General features: G+C 40.0%; 2 protein-coding genes across 3 annotated transcripts in view; both read left to right on the forward strand.

Annotated features, from left to right (window-relative positions):
- The first annotated feature begins 1,406 nt into the window (after positions 1 to 1,406).
- On the forward strand, positions 1,407 to 9,479 carry btg3 (B-cell translocation gene 3). 2 transcript variants are annotated; one of them, XM_024431714.2, is made up of 6 exons: positions 1,407 to 1,538; positions 1,877 to 2,000; positions 2,133 to 2,342; positions 2,531 to 2,668; positions 8,469 to 8,652; positions 8,784 to 9,479. In XM_024431714.2, the coding sequence occupies exons 3-6, from the start codon at positions 2,167 to 2,169 to the stop codon at positions 8,997 to 8,999; spliced, it is 714 nt and encodes a 237-aa protein (XP_024287482.1). In that variant the 5' UTR covers positions 1,407 to 1,538; positions 1,877 to 2,000; positions 2,133 to 2,166; the 3' UTR covers positions 9,000 to 9,479. The 2 variants fall into 2 exon arrangements, with proteins under 2 accessions (XP_024287482.1, XP_024287481.1); XM_024431713.2 differs by lacking the exon at positions 1,877 to 2,000.
- Positions 9,480 to 9,908: 429 nt separating this feature from the next.
- cxadr (CXADR Ig-like cell adhesion molecule) overlaps positions 9,909 to 21,262 on the forward strand; it is a 129,972-nt gene continuing 118,618 nt past the window's right edge. Inside the window, exon 1 of the mRNA XM_024431715.2 lies at positions 9,909 to 10,080. Within this exon, the coding sequence (XP_024287483.1) occupies positions 10,029 to 10,080 (52 nt within the window). The 5' untranslated portion in view covers positions 9,909 to 10,028. The remainder of the gene's footprint in view (positions 10,081 to 21,262) is intronic.

Below are 21,262 nucleotides of genomic sequence, written 5' to 3' on the forward strand. Positions count from 1 at the left end.
TCATGAGAAAACAAAAAGATAATTACTTGACATATTGGAAAGAATTAACAAAAAAACAGAGCAAACTAGAATGCTATTTGGCCTTAAACAGAGAGTACACAGTGGCAGAATACCTGACCACTGTGACTGACCCAAACTTAAGGAAAGCTTTGACTATGTACATGCTCAGTGAGCATATACTTGCTATTGAGAAAGGCCGCCGTAGGCAGACATGGCTCTCAAGAGAAGACAGGCTATGTGCTCACTGCCTACAAAATGAGGTGGAAACTGAGCTGCACTTCCTAACCTCCTGCCCAATGTATGACCATATTAGAGAGACATATTTCCCTCAGATTACACAGATTCACAAAGAATTTGAAAACAAATCCAATTTTGATAAACTCCCATATCTACTGGGTGAAATTCCACAGTGTGCCATCACAGCAGCAAGATTTGTGACCTGTTGCCACAAGAAAAGGGCAACCAGTGAAGAACAAACACCATTGTAAATACAACCCATAGTACATTGTTACAACACTGTATATATATATATATATATATGACATTTGTAATGTCTTTATTGTTTTGAAACTTCTGTATGTGTAATGTTTACTGTTAATTTTGATTGTTTATTTCACTTTTGTATATTGTCTACCTCACTTGCTTTGGCAATGTTAACACATGTTTCCCATGCCAATAATGCCCCTTGAATTGAATTGAATTAATTATGAGTTTTTTACTCGGCTGGTCTTGGGAAGAAATTACGAGTCCTGACTGTCCCGAGATCGAGTCAAGCCCGAGTACAAATGTGTCCGAAACCGAGACACTCAATATATGGTTTCGAGGACCTGGAGCCCTCTAAACCTTTTTTGATAACTCATAATCCAAACTAAGTACAGTCTTCTACAAGGGTTCTACCCACTCTGATTTGATACATACAGGCCGATTTAGATGAAGGTTGAGCACCCCCCTGTGGATAAAAAAAAATTTATTTCACCTTTTGCAGTTGTATTTTGCTTCGTATAGGACGTGTACTAATAAGGAAGCGCCGTGTAATTTTGGAGCAGTTAAAATATAGTACGCTTTTTCATAGTTTCAAACAACATTATTACATCCCCATTTACATTCTTTAACTTTATTTTGTAGCTGAAGGATGATTTCAAGTCAGCCATTTTCTTCCCGTTGCTCAATGGGGATGACGTCGGATCGTCACTAGTTACCACATCCACAAAGTCAAAAATAGGCTATATCGTAAAAATTCATTAAAACAAAAACGTGCTTTTTTGTTTTAATTTAAGGTTAAGGTTAGGCATAATGTTATCCGTTTGGTTGCAGTCTGGTTTGTAAATCATAATAAAAAGAGACATTGTAGAAATAGGCGGGGTTTAGCCACCATTATGACTCTGTGACTGTAATAACTAGTGACGACCGTGACGTAGGGCTAGTCCAGAAAACGCGCGCACCGCTTCCTGGGGCAGGTTATGCTCTCATGCGGAGGTTCAGACTTTCATGAGCTAAACTGGCAACAGTTTTCCATATGGTGATGAACAGCAATTACGGTAATATGATGACCTTTTAATTGTTCTTTTGGATAATCAAATAACATGTTTTGATGTGTAGTTTACAAAGTTTACTTAGCTAGTTGCCCGAGGAATTTATTATTAATAGCATGGTTTAAAAAAAAAAAACTGTTTCTCTTGAGCTACAGTAGCTAGCTGGGATGACGTTAAGGTTACTTCACTTGAAACGTTTTGTCACAAACATCTGCAATTAATATAAACATCGGTTATGTATATAGTTTTTACGTTTTTGTCTGGGTTTTTTGTTGGCTAACACTGAGTTAGCCAGCTATGAATGATTGGCAGTCACATGGCTAAACGGAAATAATGCATCACAGCGCGCCTTTCTGGAAAATGTCCCGCCAGACTGGAATGTCGTTTGGATTCAACAATGGTTAACCCACTAAATTAGCTGAGTATTTACTTTCAACGAGTTCTTGTCAGCTTGTTTTGCGTTGCTAGGTAGGCTTTGCTTGCTACATAGTTCATGGATTTTGGAGATTAATTGATGGATGAAACTGCTGTTTCTAGGCTAACTTGTTTGTGAGTTTACTGTTTCTAGTCAATTTGTGCTACTATTCCTCATATTTCCAGAAGTTCGACCATCGTTACAGCACATCAGTGAAACATGATGAAGAAAGAGATTGCAGCAGTGGTGTTTTTCCTGAAAAGACTGATCAAGAAGGTGGAAAGGTTGGATACCCAGAAAGTGGACTTGTTTGTGGAGCGGTTGACTGTTGTCCTGCAGGAGAAGTTCAGGGGGCATTGGTATCCTGACAACCCCAGCAAAGGACAGGCCTTCAGGTAACTGACTATGAATCAGATGCCTGTCTGTGGCCTTGCTCCCCCTATCTTGATGACCATATCAGTAGCTTTATCAACCTCTAGTCTAGGGCATCATGCCCTATGAAGAATAGGGTATGTTTTGGATATGCAGAGATTTGTATGATTGGAGTTATTGAAGGTCTATTGCATACTCTACTACTTTGCAGGTGTATTCGGGTGAACAGGTTGCAGAGGGAGGATCCAGAGCTGCTGCGGGCCTGCCAGGAGAGTGGGGTTCAGTACAAGGACCTTGGCCTGCCCAGAGAACTCACCCTGTGGGTGGATCCAGGGGAGGTGTGCTGCAGGTCAGTCTTATTTAAAAGCATTGGCTGGAGGGCGTGTACACTTTGGGAGATGGGCAGTCTCAGGGTTCGCACAAGGTGCTCGAAGTACTCTGAAATTCAAGTACTGGAATACCTTGAAAATCAGACATTTTCTCAAGTTGGTACTTGAATAAAAATGAGAGCAGGAAATCTTAAAATATGTTAATATAAATAATATTACATGTATTGGTCTTAAGACTTCATTTCCAGATGTTTTTTTTTTTAGTTCACGTGATTTGTGCTCAGGTTGCCAGGTGAGTGCTCATACCACTCACACTGCCACTCAACCAGGCAGGTACAGAACTGACTGATGAGGTGCTGCCAAAACGTCACATCGACAGCTAAAATGCCGGGCAAATGTAGATTAAATCCTGCTTGGCAGGATATTGATGTTTTATGAATCTGTTTTGCCAGACCCAACCAACCCACATCATGCAAGGTGTAAAAAATGCATCAAAGATGTTGACATTGTGAGCATGGGTGAATCTGCCCCGAAGAGCTACATGAAGGGGGAAAGACGTAAAGCTGCAGCCCGGGCTGGCATCAGTTCTACATTGTAACTTTTTCTTTGCAACAACCTCCAGAGCTTCAGCAGCAACTGCACAACCAGACTAACCGGCAAATAAACGTTTCAAATGTGAATGACTTCTGTTAGCTACATTTGAATAATGGAAAGAGCTAGCTAGCCTACTAGCTAACGTTAGCAGGCTAGAGTTTACCAGCTAGCTAGTTAGCTAATAAAATTATGTGAACTGTAGCTGTAGTATTACAGAATTTCTAGGTAACTATAGCACTTTATCTATGCCTCGTTCAAGGCTGTTGATCTGGGATATTGAGTGTTGAATGATTTTTGCGCACAATGATGTTAGCCAACTTGGCTAAAATAGTGAGCTAACTAGCATTGAGTAGTCTGTTTGCAAACATTTGGCTAGCTAGTTAGCTTGCAAACTCTACCACAGTTAATTTCTGGATACAGAACAGTATATTTTTTCCCATCAAAGCCAGCCAAGATCAGCTGACAAATGAACTAGCATCATGATTCAGCAGCATTGTTTCTGAAAGTAGTTTCCACAGCTGCACCTAATGTCAAGCTATAACGTTAGACATTTTAATACATTGTTTAAAGATAAATGGTTTTAATTACCATTGTTCTATTTGTTTGTTTAATGTCTGTTCTAAGGTAATATAGCTACAGGCATTTGTTTGAAGGGGACATTTAAAATGTATGTAGCATAGGCTATGTGTTTAAGGGTTGAAGATTAAATGTAAGAGGTAGTTGGATATACACTGAGTGTACAAAACATTAAGGGCACCTTCCTAATATTGAGTTGCACTACCAAACCCGTTTCAAAGGCACTTACAGTTGAAGTTGGAAGTTTACATACACCTTAGCCAAATACATTTAAACTCAGTTTTTCACAGTTCCTGACATTTAATCCTAGTAAAAATTCCCTGTTTTATTTTTAAAATGTGAAATGTAAGAATAATAGTAGTGATTTATTTCAGCTTTTATTTATTTCATCACATTCCCAGTGGGTCAGAAATGTACATACACTCAATTAGTATTTAGTAGCATTGCCTTTAAATTGTTTAACTTGGGTCAAACGTTTCGGGTAGCCTTCCACAAGCTTCCCACAATAAATTGGGTGAATTTTGGCACATTCCTCTTGACAGAGCTTGTGTAACTGAGTCACGTTTGTAGGCCTCCTTGCTCACACACAGTTTTTCAGTTCTGCCCATACATGTTCTATAGGATTGAGGTCGGGGCTTTGTGACGGCCACTCCAATACCTTGACTTTGTTGTCCTTAAGCCATTTTGCCACAACTTTGGAAGTGTGCTTGGGATCATTGTCCATTTGGAAGACCCCTTTGCGACCAAGCTTTAACTTCCTGACTGTGTTGAAATGAGATGTTGCTTCAATATATCCACATAATTTTCCTACCTCATGATGCCATCTATTTTGTGAAGTGCAACAGTCCCTCCTTCAGCAAAGCACCCCCACAACATGATGCTGCCATCTCCGTGCTTCATGGTTGGGATGGTGTTCTTCGGCTTGCAAGCCTCCCCCTTTTTTTCCGTCCAAACATAACGGCGATCATTATCGCCAAACAGTTCTATTTTTGTTTCATCAGACCAGAGAACATTTCTCTAAAAAGTACAATCTTTGTCCCCATGTGCAGTTGCAAACCGTGGTCTGGCTTTTTTTATGGAGGTTTTGGAGCAGTGGCTTCTTCCTTGCTGAGCAGCCTTTCAGGTGATGTCGATATAGGACTCGTTTTACTGTGGATATAGATACTTTTGTACCTGTTTCCTCCAGCATCTTCACAAGGTCTTTTGCTGTTGTTCTGGGATTGATTTGCATTTTTTCGCATCAAAGTGGGTTCGTTTCCAGGAGACCGAGCGCATCTCCTTCCTGAGCCCTATGACGACTGCGTCCTCCCATGGTGTTTATGCTTGTATACTATTGTTTGTACAGATGAACGTGGTACCTTCAGGCGTTTGGAAATTGCTCCCAAGGATGAACCAGACTTGTGGAGGTCTACCGTTTTAAAACATGTTTTTTCCTTCTGAGGTCTTGGCTGATTTTCTTTTGATTTTCCCATGATGTCAAACAAAGAGGAACTGAGTTTGTAGGTAGACCTTGAAATACATCCACAGGCACACCTCAAATGATGTCAATTAGCCTATCAGAAGCTTCTAAAGCCATGACATCATTTTCTGGAATTTTCCAAGCTGTTTAAAGGCACTGTCAACTTAGTATGTAGACTTATGACCCTCTGGAATTGTGATACTGTGAAATAATCTATAAACCATTGTTAGAAAAATGACTTGTCATGCAAAAAGTAGATGTCCTAACCGACTTGCCAAAACTATAGTTTGTTAACAAGAAATATGTGGAGTGGTTGAAAAATGAGTTTTAATGACTCCAACCTAACTGTATGTAAACTTCAATTGTACATATTTTGTCTTGCCCGTTCATACTCTGAAAGGCACACATATGCACTCCATGTCTCAATTGTTTCAGGGTGTAAAAATCCTTTTAGTATGTCTCTTCCCCTCCACTGATTTTGAAGTGGATTTAACAAGTTCCATCAATAAGGGATCATAGCTTTCACTTGGACTCATCTGGTCATTCTATGTCATGGAAACTGGTGGCCTTAATGTTTTGTGCACTCAGTATGAATGTCAAGTAAAGGGATATTCCATTACAAATACAACCTAACATGAGTAGAATTGTATTGCTTTCAGAATCCTCCACCTGAGTTCAAAGCTCTCTTCACGGGTCTGAAACAATGATTCATGATGCGCAGAGATCCTATGGACAATGAAGTGTCGCCCACTACTCCTGCAAAAGTGCAGAGGACAATGCCACAATTTTCCCCTGGATGTTTCCTGACAGTGCTAATGCCAATTCATATGCCTGTACGGAGGAGAACTGCCTACGTGATCAGTCATGGTCTTGCGCCTTACTTTCGGCACCACCTCCTGGACAAGTTGCTGAAAAACGATGGTTATGTGCTGCTTTTTGACTAATTGTTGAAGAAGAAAAAAACAGTTCAGCTGAAAGATGTCCACGTAAGGTATTTAGACCCCGCACGACCAACAAGGTTACCACACACTACCTGGACTCATCCTTCAAGGGACATGGCTCAATTAAGGACTGTCTCTCCAGATTAGACAGATAAACTTAACATGTCTCACCCCCTATACATTTTGATGGATGGACCAAATGTTAGGTTTTTACAGAGAATTCATATCTGCAAGGACAGAAGACAGCCTTAGAGCTAATTGATATTGGACCATGTTCCTTGCGGTGTCCACAAAGCGTTTTGAAATGCATTTGACTAATGAATGATGTCCCTGCAAGACGGGATTATTTTGTGACAAATCACAGGCTTCTCAGTTTTCCCTAAAGTTTTGTGGACATCGTTGGGTAGAAAACAGAGGTTTTGCCAAACCTAATAACATTTGTACAAGCAGTCGAAAGCAGAAAATCCTGCAGAACACCGCCATGCATTAAATTCACAGCTGTAAAGGAAGTGATAGCAGACACTTATCCTACAGAGTTCGCACAAGGTGCTTGAGGTGCTTAAAGTACTTGAATTTGGCACTCTGAAATTCAAATACTGGAATACAGTTACAATATTCATCCCCCTTGGTGTTTTTCCTATTTTTTTGCATTACAACCTGCAATTTAAATGGATATTTATTTGGATTTCATGTAATGGACATACAAAATACTCCTAATCTTGTGAGAGAAACAAACAAAAAATGTTAGCCCCCCCCTTAAGTGTCACATGATCTCAGTGTGTATATATATCTGTTCTGAAAAGTACCAGAGTCTGTAACACCAACAAGCAAGGGGCACCATGAAGACCAGGGAGCTCTCCAAACAGGTCAGGGACAAAGTTGTGGAGAAGTACAGATCAGGGTTGAGTTATATATATATTTTTTTAAACTGAAACTTTGAACATCCCACGGAGCTCTGTTTTTATAAAAATGAAATATGGCACCACAACAAACGTGCCAAGAGGGGGCCGCCCACCAAAACTCACAGACCAGGCAAGGAGGGCATTAATCAGAGAGCCAACAATGAGACCAAAGATAAGCTTGAAGGAGCTGCAAAGCTCCACAGCTGAGATTGGAGTATTTATCCATAGGACCACTTTAAGCCATACACTCCATAGAGCTGGGCTTTACAGAAGAGTGGTCAGGGGAAAAAATAAGTAAACACGCTTGGTGTTCGCCAGAAGCCATGTGGGAGAGTCCCCAAATATATAGAAGGTACTCTGGTCAGACGTGACTAAAATTTGATCTTTTTGGCCATCAAGGAAAACACTGTCTGGCACAAACCCGACACCTCTCACCTCTTCAGCAATTTGTGGCTTCAAATTATTGCTGCTACAGTTTATAAATAAAATGATTCACATATTGTGATATCAATTAAACAATGTTACATGGCCTCAGTGGTGTAAATTTCTTAAGTAAAAATACTTTAATGTAGTTTTGGGGAGTATCTGTACTTTTCTGTTTATATTTCTGCCAACTTTTACTTCACTACATTCCTAAATAAAATAATGTACTTTTTACTCCATACATTTTCCCTGACACCCGTTTTGACAGAAATGGTCCAATTCACGTACTTATCAGGAGAACATCCCTACTGCCTCTGGTCTGGTGGACTCACTAAACACATGCTTTGTTTGTAAATTTATGTCTGAGTGTTGGTGTGTGCCTCTGGCTATTCATCAATTAAAATATATATATTTGTGCCCTCTGGTTTGTTTTAATATAAGGAATTTGAAATGGATTATACTTTTACTTTTGATGCTTAAGTACATTTTAGCAAATCTATTTACTTTTGATACTTAAGTATTTGGTTTTAAGTATACTTAAGGCTTTTACACAAGTAATATTTTACTGGGTGACTCACTTTTACGAGTCATTTTATATTAAGGTATCTTAACTTTTACTCCAGAATGACAATTGAGTACTTTTCTACCACTTTTTCCACAACCTAGAAACAACTGCGTAATAGGAACTACTACAAATTTATGGTCCTTAAATAAATATTAGTGCTTCAAAAAGTACTTAAGTCCTTGAATTTGACTTGCCACTGTCTGTACAATCCTGAGTCATTTTTGAAGTCTTTGTTCCATTGTTTACCTCTTAACTACACCATTCATGTTCAATCCCTCTGGGTCACCAGTCGAGGCACTAAATTGTTGATATACATTCAGTGACAAAGAATTGTCTCGTTGGCTTCTTTTCCTCATGCAGATATGGAGAGAGAAACCTTGCTTTCACTGTTGCCAGTTTCTCTGGTGATGACAAAGAGTATGTGACCAGCGCTGTCGAGCGGGTGACCTCTGACTACCACTCCTGTTCCTCCTCAGACGAGGATAGTGGCCTCAGGGAAACCCGTCCTCCCCCTACCTTCCCTCAAAATCGCCATAAATACCAGGTACAACCAGTAACGAACATGGAGGTTGCAACAATTTCGTGTTCCATACAGTCTTGTCTGAATACCTCCTTGGTCGGCTCTGACAATGGGGGAAATATAATTTAAATTGACCAATGTTTTATTGTTCAAAGGTGATCTACCCAGCTACTCCTTTGTGGCGTCCTCCGGTGCCCAAGCAGAAGATGTGGCCGGGTAAAGGATATAATGGACCTCCACGTCCTCCTCACTATGACTTCAGAACTCAAGGTAGACCCACCCAGCCCTTCAGACACAACGACTGGGCCCCACCTGGCCACAGAAGGTGGCACGGATACTGGGGTGGCACTCCAGGCCTGGCTCACTGTTAGGGACCACCGTAGCAAGTGTTGCTGTTAGTGTTAGCCTGTTCCAGGTTCCCTGAGCTGTGAAAGGGTGTCCACTAGAGCAAGCAATATAGTTCTTGTTGGAGGAGAATGAGAGGGCAAACAAAAATTCACTAACATGACTGACCACATTTTTAAAAACTATTTTAGTAGTTTAATAGTCACTCTGGAAACTCTTGAATTTGTTTAATTATTTTTGTGATAAGAACATTAACTCTTTGCACTTTAGATAATTTGTAATCGTGTGAGTAAAGGAATCTACAGTTGTAATGGAGAAGGAATATTGGAATTTGTATTTTCATGTATTTTATAGCTATGAAGATATATGTATTTATATTTGATGGATAATTGTATGTTACCTACTGTACTGTCCATCAGTTATGGTCTGAGAATTTATTTATTCAGTTTACTCATGAATTGTGCCAACCTCTTAAATTATGAGACATTAAACAAATGTTCAAATCATACTCTGTTGCTGTTTTTATATATTTTACTGCAGTGTAATTTGAATGCTTGTTGCCTTCATCCCATAGGCTTACAGTAAATACCATATTATATGCAAATACAATATGATTGTCTATGGCAGACCAAATAATGTACACATTTGTATTACACCTGTTGAATTCAGACGTTCTGATCAAATGTGTGCACTGTCATTATAGACCTACATTGTAAAGCTTTTCACAACTATATTTTATAACTAACTTGTCTTGTTCTGTGTTTTCAAAGTTCAGTAAATGTACTATTTCTGTAACCATTGACTAGAAAGCTGTCCAGTGTTGTGAACGCATGTAATACGGCAGGGGGCGTGAAAGTGCCTTCGAAAACACGACTTTGGTACCCTCCGGAAATCACGTGTCTGGACTCCAGCTCTCCTATAATGCACCTGCTGAGGCGTAGAGGGATCGGAGAGTTTTGATGCTTCGAGAGAGTGCTCTGACAGTCGGAAGCACCGCATAAGTTTATTTTTCACCTGTGTTTTGAAAGAAAAATTATTGGAATAGACCGAAAGGAATGGATTTCACGATACCCCACCTCTGCTGTGTATTGATTAGTCTTATCGCAGGTAAGTTTGGCGTCCACCGGCTACTTTAAAAAAAAAAATCCTACATTTTCATAAGAGCGAGCGAAAATGGGAGTGCTGGCTACGAGTACCATGCTAAAAAGTTACGTTTGCGAATAAAATAACGATCTGGTTCTATTTAATAATATGTCAAATAATTACTTTATACTAATTTGCTTACGCCTGTTTTTACTTATATTGAAAATGGCTAGCTAGTTTAGCATAGGAATTCAAAATTGTATCAAACTAACGTCAGCTAACTAAATAACACTTGTCAAAATGTGATAACCCAAAAATTATATCCTTGAATTCTGGAATCCCAAATGTAGACGCACTGTGCATAAAGTAACGTAGATATTTATTATTGAAATTACTGGAACTGCGTTTGACTTGAATAACATGTATATGTTTCAACACATGGTTTATTGAACTCATATATTATGGATAATATGCTAGAACAGTTTATTTATTTTTTCCCGCAAACATATTTGCTAAATTGATATAGGTTGCATCGTGGTGAGATTTGTTTTCCCTACACGCTGCAAGGCATTTTTTAACGCTACCTAGTTGTTTTTGTTTTGCAACTGGTAGTTAACACACACAATAGCCTGATCCGCCTTAAAACCTGTAAAGGGCTTCAAAGTGCTGCGTTTTCTGTCTGCCATCTGCCAAGACAATTTAAACTGTATTCCCCCCTCCCGCGCTAGGCAGGAGTCTGAAGGTCTTTAAATGACTTTTAGGTGCTTTCTAAACCCAGACAGAAATGCATTTTAATCACGTTGGTCGCTGAGTATCGACCAGATTTATGTCCCTGAAGTATATTCTTACTGTATGTGAGTGGGAACCTTCTACTATTAGGCCAACAGTAAGTGTAGCCCATTTGGTATTAGTTTTCTTTAGTCTCATGGATGGAAAACAGAGGGCCTAATTAGTTTTAATTCACAATCCTTCACCAGTTATTTGTTGAGGTCCATTTTCTCCTGACTGCTAATAATATCCCACACTTCTGTCACTATTCCTCCCCAAAGTAATATGCCACTACAACACACAATGTCCTGCTTATATGAATCAGTGATGAAAAAAGATTGAGGCCATCGACTCATGTAGGTGGCTCTGATTGAGGCGTGTTAGATGCATTGCTATCATAAACACTGCTTGAACTGTTGAAATGGGTTTTGGCTCTCACATCATCTAGTTGGGATAGAAATCACCCTCTTATCAGCAGGTCAGGCGATTCAGATGGGTTGTTAACATTGATTACCTATAAAACTAAACAATACAGCTAAAACGTTTGTCAACTGGGATGCACTTTAGACAGTGTGTATTATTGAGAGTGGGGAGCTCACTGCTACAGGGGAATTCAGCACTCCTATTATTATTTGTGTGTCACTTGTAGTTTGTTGCTGTCCTGGAATTTCGACTGAAACCAGCCCCTCCCTCTCTCACCACAAAGTGAAACTATGGAACTGTAGATGGATTGTGTTACTATTAGTATCAGCCTGTGTTCTGTAGCTCAAAGGTTCCCTGCACTTTTAAAGTGGAGCTGCCACTGTGGATGGAGCCATGGTTAGGGCAATGATATCCCGCACCACTGGTTACTGATAAACCCCTGCAATAATGAAGTGCTTCGTTTACACAGGCAGGCACAACTTTTTCTGCTGTGTTAAAGCCCTGGCACAGTGAGGGTAATGTTTAAAGGTCTGGTTAGGGGTGTCGTTATACTTGCCCACCAGTGCATTGTTCTGTAATGCAATACATTTTTGTACATGAGTAGAGGCTCATTACCATAATAATGTCTTCATGGGCTCATCATTTGGGGTGCTCATCCTCTTCCAAATGGTGATTCAATGCAACTAGAACATTTCTAGCTTATATGTTAAACTTCATGAAGCTTTCATTATTTTATTAGGTCAACCTAAATGCTTCAACAAAAACATTTACAAGCAAATATCATACTATATAAAGCAAAGGATGTCTAGCAGGTTATAGTTAGTTTCCGGAGATGTGATGTAACGGTTTCTTAAAACCCTTCATATAGACTAGCTTTGCCTGCTGAAACAAATACGCTTTTACAGGGAGCTCAATGTCAAAGGTGATTCTCTTTTTGAGGCTTGTGTCAAGACAGTGTCCAAGGCGGTTCTGTGTTTGTCATGTCAGAGACACATTCTCTATATCTTCTCCATAGTCCCTGACAGCCCTGTCTAGTCCTGGCTGAATTAAGCAGATGCCAGTAGACATCCTCCAGCCAGTCAGCACTTTGATGTTTGTTTAAGTTGTGGGGCCTGGATTGTTATTTTCTCTGAAACCTGAGGAGATTCTCCTGTAGAGCCAGCTCTGGCCAGCTCTGGTCCCCCCCCTTCACCCCTGGCCTACTCTGCCCCCCTTCATCCCTGGCTGTGGACTGGTCAGTGCTGATTGAAGCTTGGGACCTAGGATAAGGTAAATGCAGAGAGACTCAGAGTGCAGAAGACCAAGGATGTTGTTGTTACCTGATAAGCTTGCTGCACTCCACTCCCCGCTGGGAGCTCATTGCTAGGATACCTTTTCTAAACATGCAAATCAATTATAATTTGTCACATGGGCCGAGTACTATAGGTGTCAACTTTACAGTGAAATGCCTACTTACGGGCCCTTTCCCAACAATGCAGTTAGTAATGAGTTAAAAAGTAAGACAAATTTGCTAAATAAAATAGTAACACAATAAAATAACAATAATGAGGCTATATTATACAAGGATTACCGACACCGAGTCAATGTGCAGGAGTACAAGGTAGAGGTAAAAGTGACAAGGCAATCAGGATAGATGATTAACAAAGTAGCAGCAACATATGTGAAGAGTGTGTTTGTGTGGGGTTTGTATTCTTGTGATTGCGTGTGTGTGTTGAAGTGTCAGTGTAATGTGTGTGGGTAGAGCCCAGTGAGTGTGCAAGAGTCAATGCAAAAAATTAAATAAACCTGTCAGTACTAATAGTCTGGGTAGCCATTTGATTACCTGTTCAGTAGATCTTGGGGGTGTCTGTTTATATTGGTGGTTCTGAAGGGATTCCTTTTGAGTCACTCATCAAAACAAAATTCTTAGACGCAAATGCATTTTTTAATGTTCACTTAGTCTATTGTTCGCTGATCATGGCCAGGGTGAGGTTCTTTTGACCTAACTTAAACTCACCCTTTCCGATTTCGACTCAAACAAGCATATCATAATGTAGTATCTCAAAAAAGTATTATGGGGTTTCAGGTATCCAGCCAGCCTAGTTTTCAGTTCTGTCTGAAAGAAATTGAGATATATTTGCTCAGAACATATTGTTCAAGAACATATAATTTTATATTTGATGGTTTGGAAAGTCTGGCCCTTGGAAAAATCTAGAAAGTGACATGGCAAGAGCGATAAGAGAAGACATTTGTGTACTGTTCAACCTGCGCTATGCATGGACACAATGTAGACGAGCAGCTTTGGCTTGAGGTCATGATTTCACATTCAGTTCTCGTGTCATGGCTGAAACAGACCCATCCCTCCTCTCACTTCAAATACGCTCTGGTAGCAGCCAGCTTCCTCTCCAAACCAAAATCTGCCCGCCCGGTCCCACTCACTCTGCCCGAAGATCCTTGCTTTATTAGAAAATAAAGCAAGAACACGTAGAGTCAGATTGCACTCCAGGGACACCGCTGCTGTGTTCTCCACAATCGAATGATGAGAATGAAGGCACATGAATATTCAGAGACCCAGGCGGAACCTAAATATTTTAACATGCCGAGTCGCGCAGGCTCCTTGTCGAGTGACTACTCTTGTTCCCTCGTCTGCTTGGGAGTGTGAAACGATGCTGATCCCTTAACCCGAACACATCCGCAAACCCGGTTCCTTTTTTTAAATATAATACATTTTCGATTTAGAAAGCAAGTGGACTATTTTAAGGCATGCCGATTGCATTCCATTACGGACAATGATAATGATTTAATAGTAGCTCGTGTTTTCAAGCCCTGTTTTTAAAGGCTGGTGGTGAGGCCAATGTTTTCAGAGTTATTCCTTATTCACAGGTACTGGGAGTAATAATTCTGCCTGCCACTGGGCCGGCATCCAAAGCACTACACGGAGAGATGTTGGTAGCCCTTCACTTGAACCCTCCTGGTTATTTTTGTATTAACAGATGGTGTTAGTAGTCATACCAAACTTGTTTGAACTTCTGGCCAATTATTGAAGAGTTGGTTGTTTTGACCATCAATGTTTTAATGAGGGCATAAAGTGATGTGTCACTAAGATGTGATTGGTAAGAGAGAAGGTGAGATTGGAATGGGGTCATGCCAGGACAACAACCTCAACGTGAGCAAGACAAAGGAAACGATCGTGGACTACAGGAAAAGGAGGGCTGAACACGTCCCCATTCACATCGACAGGGCTGTAGTGGAGCGGGTCGAGAGTTTCTTGCTGTCCACATCGCCAACAAACTATCATGGTCCAAACACACCAAGAAAGCCATGAAGAGGGCACGACAACGCCTTTTCCCCCTCAGGAGACGGAAAATAGTTGGCATGGGTCCCCAGATCCTCAAAAAGTTCTACAGCTGCACCATCGGGAGAATCCTGACCGGATGCATCACTGCCCGGTATGGAAAATGCTCGGCATCTAACAGCAAGGCGCTGCAGAGGGTAGTGTGTATGGCCCAGTACATCACTGGAACCAAGCTTCCTGCCATTCAGGACCTATTATACTAGGCGGTGTCAGAGGAAGGCCCCAAAAATGTTGTGGTAAGGTCCTGTTGTATTCAGCGCATGTGACAAATACAATTTAATTTGATAAAACGTACTGAAACAGGGAGGGACTACCTGGAGTAAAATAAACACTCCTTTAATTTTTTTGTAAAACGTTTATTGCTTCCCTAATGATCACAATCCAGATGTGCCAAGTTGGTGGACGTGCACTTATGAACGGACCAGGAGGCAAGAATTTTTCTGCTCTCTCCCCCTCCCATAAATAAAAACAAGGCCACGGTGCTGCTGGCTCTCTCCACTCCCATCAGTCATCATCAGGCCGTCGGTCCGTTAAGACGATAAACACCCCACCACATGACTGGGCCACTCGATGTTCACATATGCACAGCCCCTCAACGCCCTCATCCCCTAATGAGGAATAATGGTCACCCTGACAGATAAATGGCTAACTGTGATGGAAATGGGATTTTTCTAATAAATCTCTTTTGATATTTATCACACAAACTGCCCTACTGTAGATGAATGAATCAGCTAAAGGACCCATGGAGCTTTATCTTGCAGAACTTCTTTGCCAAATTTGGGCCATCTTTTGTTATCCACTTCTTTATTTAAAGATGGCGCATGGATTTACTGTCAATGGCAGAATCCTGAGGTCAAGTGTGCAGGTCTCTAAAAACCTTAAATAAATCTGCCTCTTTTCCTTTTATTCCTTGATAGAATTTCTGGTAGATTATACAACGAGTGGGTCTAATGCTGATTGGTTTCATTGTGCATTCCAGCGGGTGTCTATTCCACAAATTACCACCGGCTAAATCTATGAAGTTAAAATGCCTATTTACTCTGTTCCATCTGACTGCGCAATCCACTGTCTCATCAGCCCAGACAGGGAAGTTATAAACTTAATCTCCACTATAAAAAAACATCTAGACATTATCTCACATTTCTTTTCGACTAACATCTCGTTTTTTCAACAGCAGAGATTTGTATAAACCTTTGTCTCTCTCTAGGAAATTTGCAACATTGTTTCAATTCGATCTCCAACTGTCCCATAGTAATGAACGTGTAGGGGTTGGGACGAGAGGCAGGCAGCGCTTCTCAGCCAGTCGAAATCATGATTCAGCTGGCATAATATTTATGGATATATACAAAGAAATGTCAATTGAAAAAAAGGTAAAACGAAACAAAGTGCAGCTAGTTTGCAGTCTTTCCAGCTACAGTTTGAAGTTATTGTGTGCTAACGAGAGAACACATTTTCTATGCCAGGTGAAATCGTGCCTCATTAGCTCATTGTTATGGATGTATCCAAATGAATGCCTCCAGAAAACAGCTTAAACAAATGCAGCTAGCTGTTGTTATTCTGTCTGCACTGTTTGATGTAACTAACACTTCGATCACACCGACAGTGTCATTGCATTTTGGTACACCAGAATTACATTGATTTCCAATAAAACGCTGTGTTTGCCTTGCAGCATTGCGTAGCAGAGGCAGTTGTGAACCAATAGAACGAACGACCAGTCGGCTTGTGTAGCAACCCTAGATTTGTGTCGGAACTATTTCTTGAGGAAGGATGAAATGGGATGAATAAATTCATCAAAAAAACATTTTGAAAATGAAAATATGTCAGTCATATGTTGGTAACCCGTTGTTTAAAAGTGATAATGAAGCCGGTGTTTGGAGCAACTTTGTCTCTGGCCTAACAACACCTGTGCTACTATATCCTCCAAATACTGGCTTCTTGGGCATTATCACTTAAAGGTAGGCCTACACAATGGATCTGAAACTTAAAAGATGCTGTTATTAGCTTGTGGAGTGAGACAAACATAAGCCTTTCTAGATTGTTTGTGTTTAGTCCTGAGAAGATGGCAAACCTCAAGACAACACACAATGTACAGGTAACTGCCAACATAATGGAAACACTTGAGTAAATGAGGGATACAACATGTATTGAATGCAGGTGCTTCCACACAGGTCTAGTTCCTGAGTTAGTAAGTAATTAACATCCCATCATGCTTAGGGTCATGTATAAAAATGGTGGGTGGGCCAATATTTTGGCAAGAGATGACAATGCCCCCATCCACAGGGCATGAATGGTCATTGAATGGTTTGGTGAGCATGAAAACGATGTAAGCCATATACTATGGCCATCTCAGTCACCAGATCTTAGCCCAATTGAAGACTTATGAGAGATTCTGGAGCGGCTCCTGAGACTGCGTTTCCACCAACAAAACACCAAATGATGGATTTTTTTTTGTGGAAGAAGGGTGTCTCATCCCTCGAATAGAGTTCCATACATTAAGCCATAGACAAGTTGCATTGAAGCTGTTCTGGCTTGTGGTGGCCCAACACCCTATTAAGATACTTTATGTTAGTGTTTCCTTTATTTCGGCATTTACCTGTACATTATTTTTGAGGAGTGCTTTCACAAGCAAACAGATCAGTGATGTCCCCAGCTGGCTGTCATATTAAGGCTCATATTTGTGTTTGTTTAATCCTCTCAGGGAACGTTGCTTTTCTGAAGATGATGTTCATCAGTCCAAATGAAGTGTCTTCAGATGAGTAAAAGGAACAGGACTCACTGCTTTGGACAGGGTTGATTTCTAAACATAACTTCGGCCCAAAGGCTAAGGACAGCCCCTCCCGATCCGCTTATTATGTAAACCATCATTGACTTTCTTTGGTTTAACTCCGGTTGTTCGGCTTATTAAGGACATTCATGTACATGATTCTAGTATTCTAGGTTAATACAGGTCTCTTCCTTCGCTGTGCATGTTGGACCACCACAGTGTGATGGTACACAATGCGACAGGCCTTGCCCCAGGGTTCTGCATCTGCAGGTGTTTGTGAGCAGTCAGCTGCTCCCTCCCTACCTGCCAGCTAGATCCTGACCAGGTCTCTCCTGCACAAAAAAAGACTAACCCGGAAAAATAAAAATATAATAAAATGGGTTCCACAGAAGACTACCTCTATCTATTCCCTGGCATATTCAAAGCAGGAATCCTAGCTAATATTGTTAACATGTCCACACATGGTCTTGTACACAGTGTAGGCTATTATATATAATATCATAATACTATCTCTTCCAGCGGTAAGCCCCTCTCCCACTAAGAACAGCTAATTGCAAGTCTAATCTTAAAATATGGCTCAGAAAATAAGCAGCGCAGGCAGGTGGGGCTGGATTAAAGAGTGGAAGGGGGAGTTGAAGCAGCTGTTGGAGGAGCCATTTTTAGCGCCTGTATCTCATTGAGAAACATTATGCATTGTTGACTGGCAGCACACGGGGGAGAAAGGCAAATATGCACAGACTAGGTTAAAAGCTTCTTCCTAGACTCAAAGCTCCCCCTCTACTCCTACCCTCTGGCATTGGTTTTCAAGTCATTCCTTGTTTAGTGTTAAATCGATGCAAATGATTATTATTACGTGTATGTATCTGTAAATGACCCCTGTTTTCATGCCAAAGTGAGTTGTTTCCCCCAGATGACTTTTAATATGCACACATTTCCTTTTTTGTCCTTTATTCTGATTACTCTCCACGAGTGTGATTGCGTTCACTCTTTAGCTGTGATTGCACAAAGCTGGGTAACTGTATCATGACATTTTACAGTATAACCTTTTGTTAAGAGCTCTATTCTGTTCTGACTTGGGAGTATAAATAAATCAGGCAGAGCTTTCATGTTCTGTCATCAAAGAGCATTACATTTCAATTTCTGATTTCTTGAATTCAAGGGAGGTTAGCTTTAGAGTGGCAGAGTGAGTGTGGAGTACAAAGTCCTGGTATAAATGTTTAATTTCACCTCTTAATGGGTTTTCAGTGCATTTTAAACAAGTTTCATTCGAATATATTAGTACTCTATGACCTTAATCACTTGCATGTTCTCTTGTTTTGTAACATAATAGTAATATATTTTATTGCAGACACTTGTCGAACACGACTAACTGTATAGTGAGTATGTGATCACTATGGAAATAAGAGCTTGGCGTTGGTAGGTCCACACTCTTACCAATTTAGCCACAATGTAATATGAAGGCACAAAGAGGTGACTGGGTGGAAAACTTAATGTGTGACTTAGCCTATGGAGTTGAGGTCAGAACAGAATTTGGTATATTCCAATTTGCTGGGGACCAAATGTTCACTCGCATCAAAACAAAAATGATAACATTTTATTGTTCTTGGAATTCAGGGAGTTGCTATCGCAACATGGAACACTGTTTATTACGGTCAAATGCCAAACAATGAACAAGGAGTATTTGACAAATATTACTGTAAGTAAACTCAGTGTATCACTTCTGAAATGGGTAGAGACACATTATTTTAGAACGTTTTGCCCATGTATTAATAAGTGGGGGAAAATAGCCAAGGTCAACAACACAATAGTTGATTACATGTGTTACACAAACATTACACGTACGTTACATTTCTTTAGATTGTCCAGTAATGTTACATAGTTTACAAAACATTGATAAAACAATTCATGTTTGCTACATTCGGTAGCTACAGTGCTTTCAGAAAGTATTCACATCCCTTTACCTTTTCCACATTTTGTTGTTACAGCCTGAATGTAAAATTGATTAAATTGAGATTGTCACACAATACCGCATAATGTCAAAGTGGAATTATGTTTTTAGACATTTTTTGATAATTTATTAAAAAATGAATTACATTGAGTCAAGTATTCAATCCCTTTTTGTTATTGCAAGCGGAAATAAGTTCAGGAGTAAAAATGTGCGTAACAAGTCCACATAAGTTCTCTGGACTCACTCGGTGTACAATAATAGTGTTAAAATCGTTTTTGAATGACTAACTCCTGTCTGTACCCAACACACAATTACTGTATCTGTAAGGTCCCTTAGTCGAGCAGTGAAATTAATACACAGATTCAACCACAAAGACCAGGGAGGTTTTCCAATGCCTCGCATAGAAGGGCACTATTGCTAGATGGGTAAAAAAAGAAGCTGATATTGAATATCCCTTTGAGCAGGGTGAAGTTATTAATTACACTTTGGATGATGTATCAATACACAGAGTCACTACAAAGATACTGGCGTCCTTCCTAACTCAGTTGCCAGAGAGGATGGAAACCCCTTAGGATTTCACCAAGGCCAATAGTGATTTTAAAACTGTTAGAGTTTAAAGGTGCTACACACTTTTTGCACTGTAATTTCAGAAAATATCCATAGTATATGCTGCTAGTAACAGTGTTTCACAGTATTACTTATCTGCCAGTGAAGTGATTGGCTGCGATATTCGCCTATTGATATTTTGCAGAAATTTGACGCTTTTTCCATTTCAGTTTATGTAAGGAAACAAACACTGAATAGTGGAGGTAATCATTGTACCATCTACATTGCTGTGAAATATATTTTCAGTAACGCAAAATATTGTTTTTACAGCTGTTTTGAAGCTGATGGATCAAAACACATGATAGACTTAAAGAATATTTGCGTTCTTCATTTCCCATCAAACAATGTTTCATTATGAAGCTTACCCATAGTCCCCAGTCATGTGGTGTTTGTTTACAAGCAGACAACATCAAGAGACTGGAGTCTTGTGAGTCGCTCACTGTTGTGCAGCACTCTCCAGGTGATCTTATTGAATTACGGAATTCACAACTAAATGTTTGCCAGCTAGATATTTTATAAGTAATAAGTTAACGGTCTAAAATGTGCTAAATGCTCTGCAGTTGTGCATTTGGTTTGCTAATTTAGTAGCTATTTAGCGATCTAGCTAAGTGGTTAGCTTCTTACAAAAAGTTAATTAACAAAAACAAAATCAAGTTTATTTTGGTAACAGCAGAGAATCCCCTCCTGGGTCGAGCCTTGCTGTCTAATATTTGTTTTGTGTGTACAGCAAACTGTGAGTAGCATTTTTTAATTACTTATATAACTTTGAGCTGGGATGTCGGTCTTGCAAGTTTAGGTCAGAACTGTGTAATCTCTGCAATGCGCTCGTTAGCATTCTCGATGGGATTTTACATGTACTTATAGCATTGCTAACCTTCGGATTCCAGAGGCTGTGTGGTTTCAAAATAACAAATTCACCTTTTTGTTCAGCTGTACAATAACCGAAAACACAAGGCCAGATATACACTGCAGTTGCTAACCAAGATGACATTGAATGTCCCTGAGTGGCCTAGTTATAGTTTTGACTTAAATTGGCTTGAAAATCTATGGCAAGACTTGAAAATGCTGTCAAGCAATGATCTACAACCAACTTGACTGAGCTTGAAGAATTTGTGCAAAGCCTTTACAGACTTACCCAGAAAGACTCACAGCTGTAATCGCTGCTAACGGTGATTCTAACATGTATTGACTTGGGGGTGTGAATACTTATGTCAATGAGAGATTTCTGTATTTCAATTTGAATACATTTGCAACATTTTCTAAACATGTTTTCACATAGTCTTTATGGGTTATTGTGTGTAGATGGGTGAGGAAAGAATCAATTGAATAGATTTTGAGTTCAGGCTATCACACAACAAAATGT

The sequence above is a fragment of the Oncorhynchus tshawytscha genome, linkage group LG09 (genome assembly GCF_018296145.1).
Source record: "Oncorhynchus tshawytscha isolate Ot180627B linkage group LG09, Otsh_v2.0, whole genome shotgun sequence".
NCBI classification, from domain to species: Eukaryota; Metazoa; Chordata; class Actinopteri; order Salmoniformes; family Salmonidae; genus Oncorhynchus; species Oncorhynchus tshawytscha.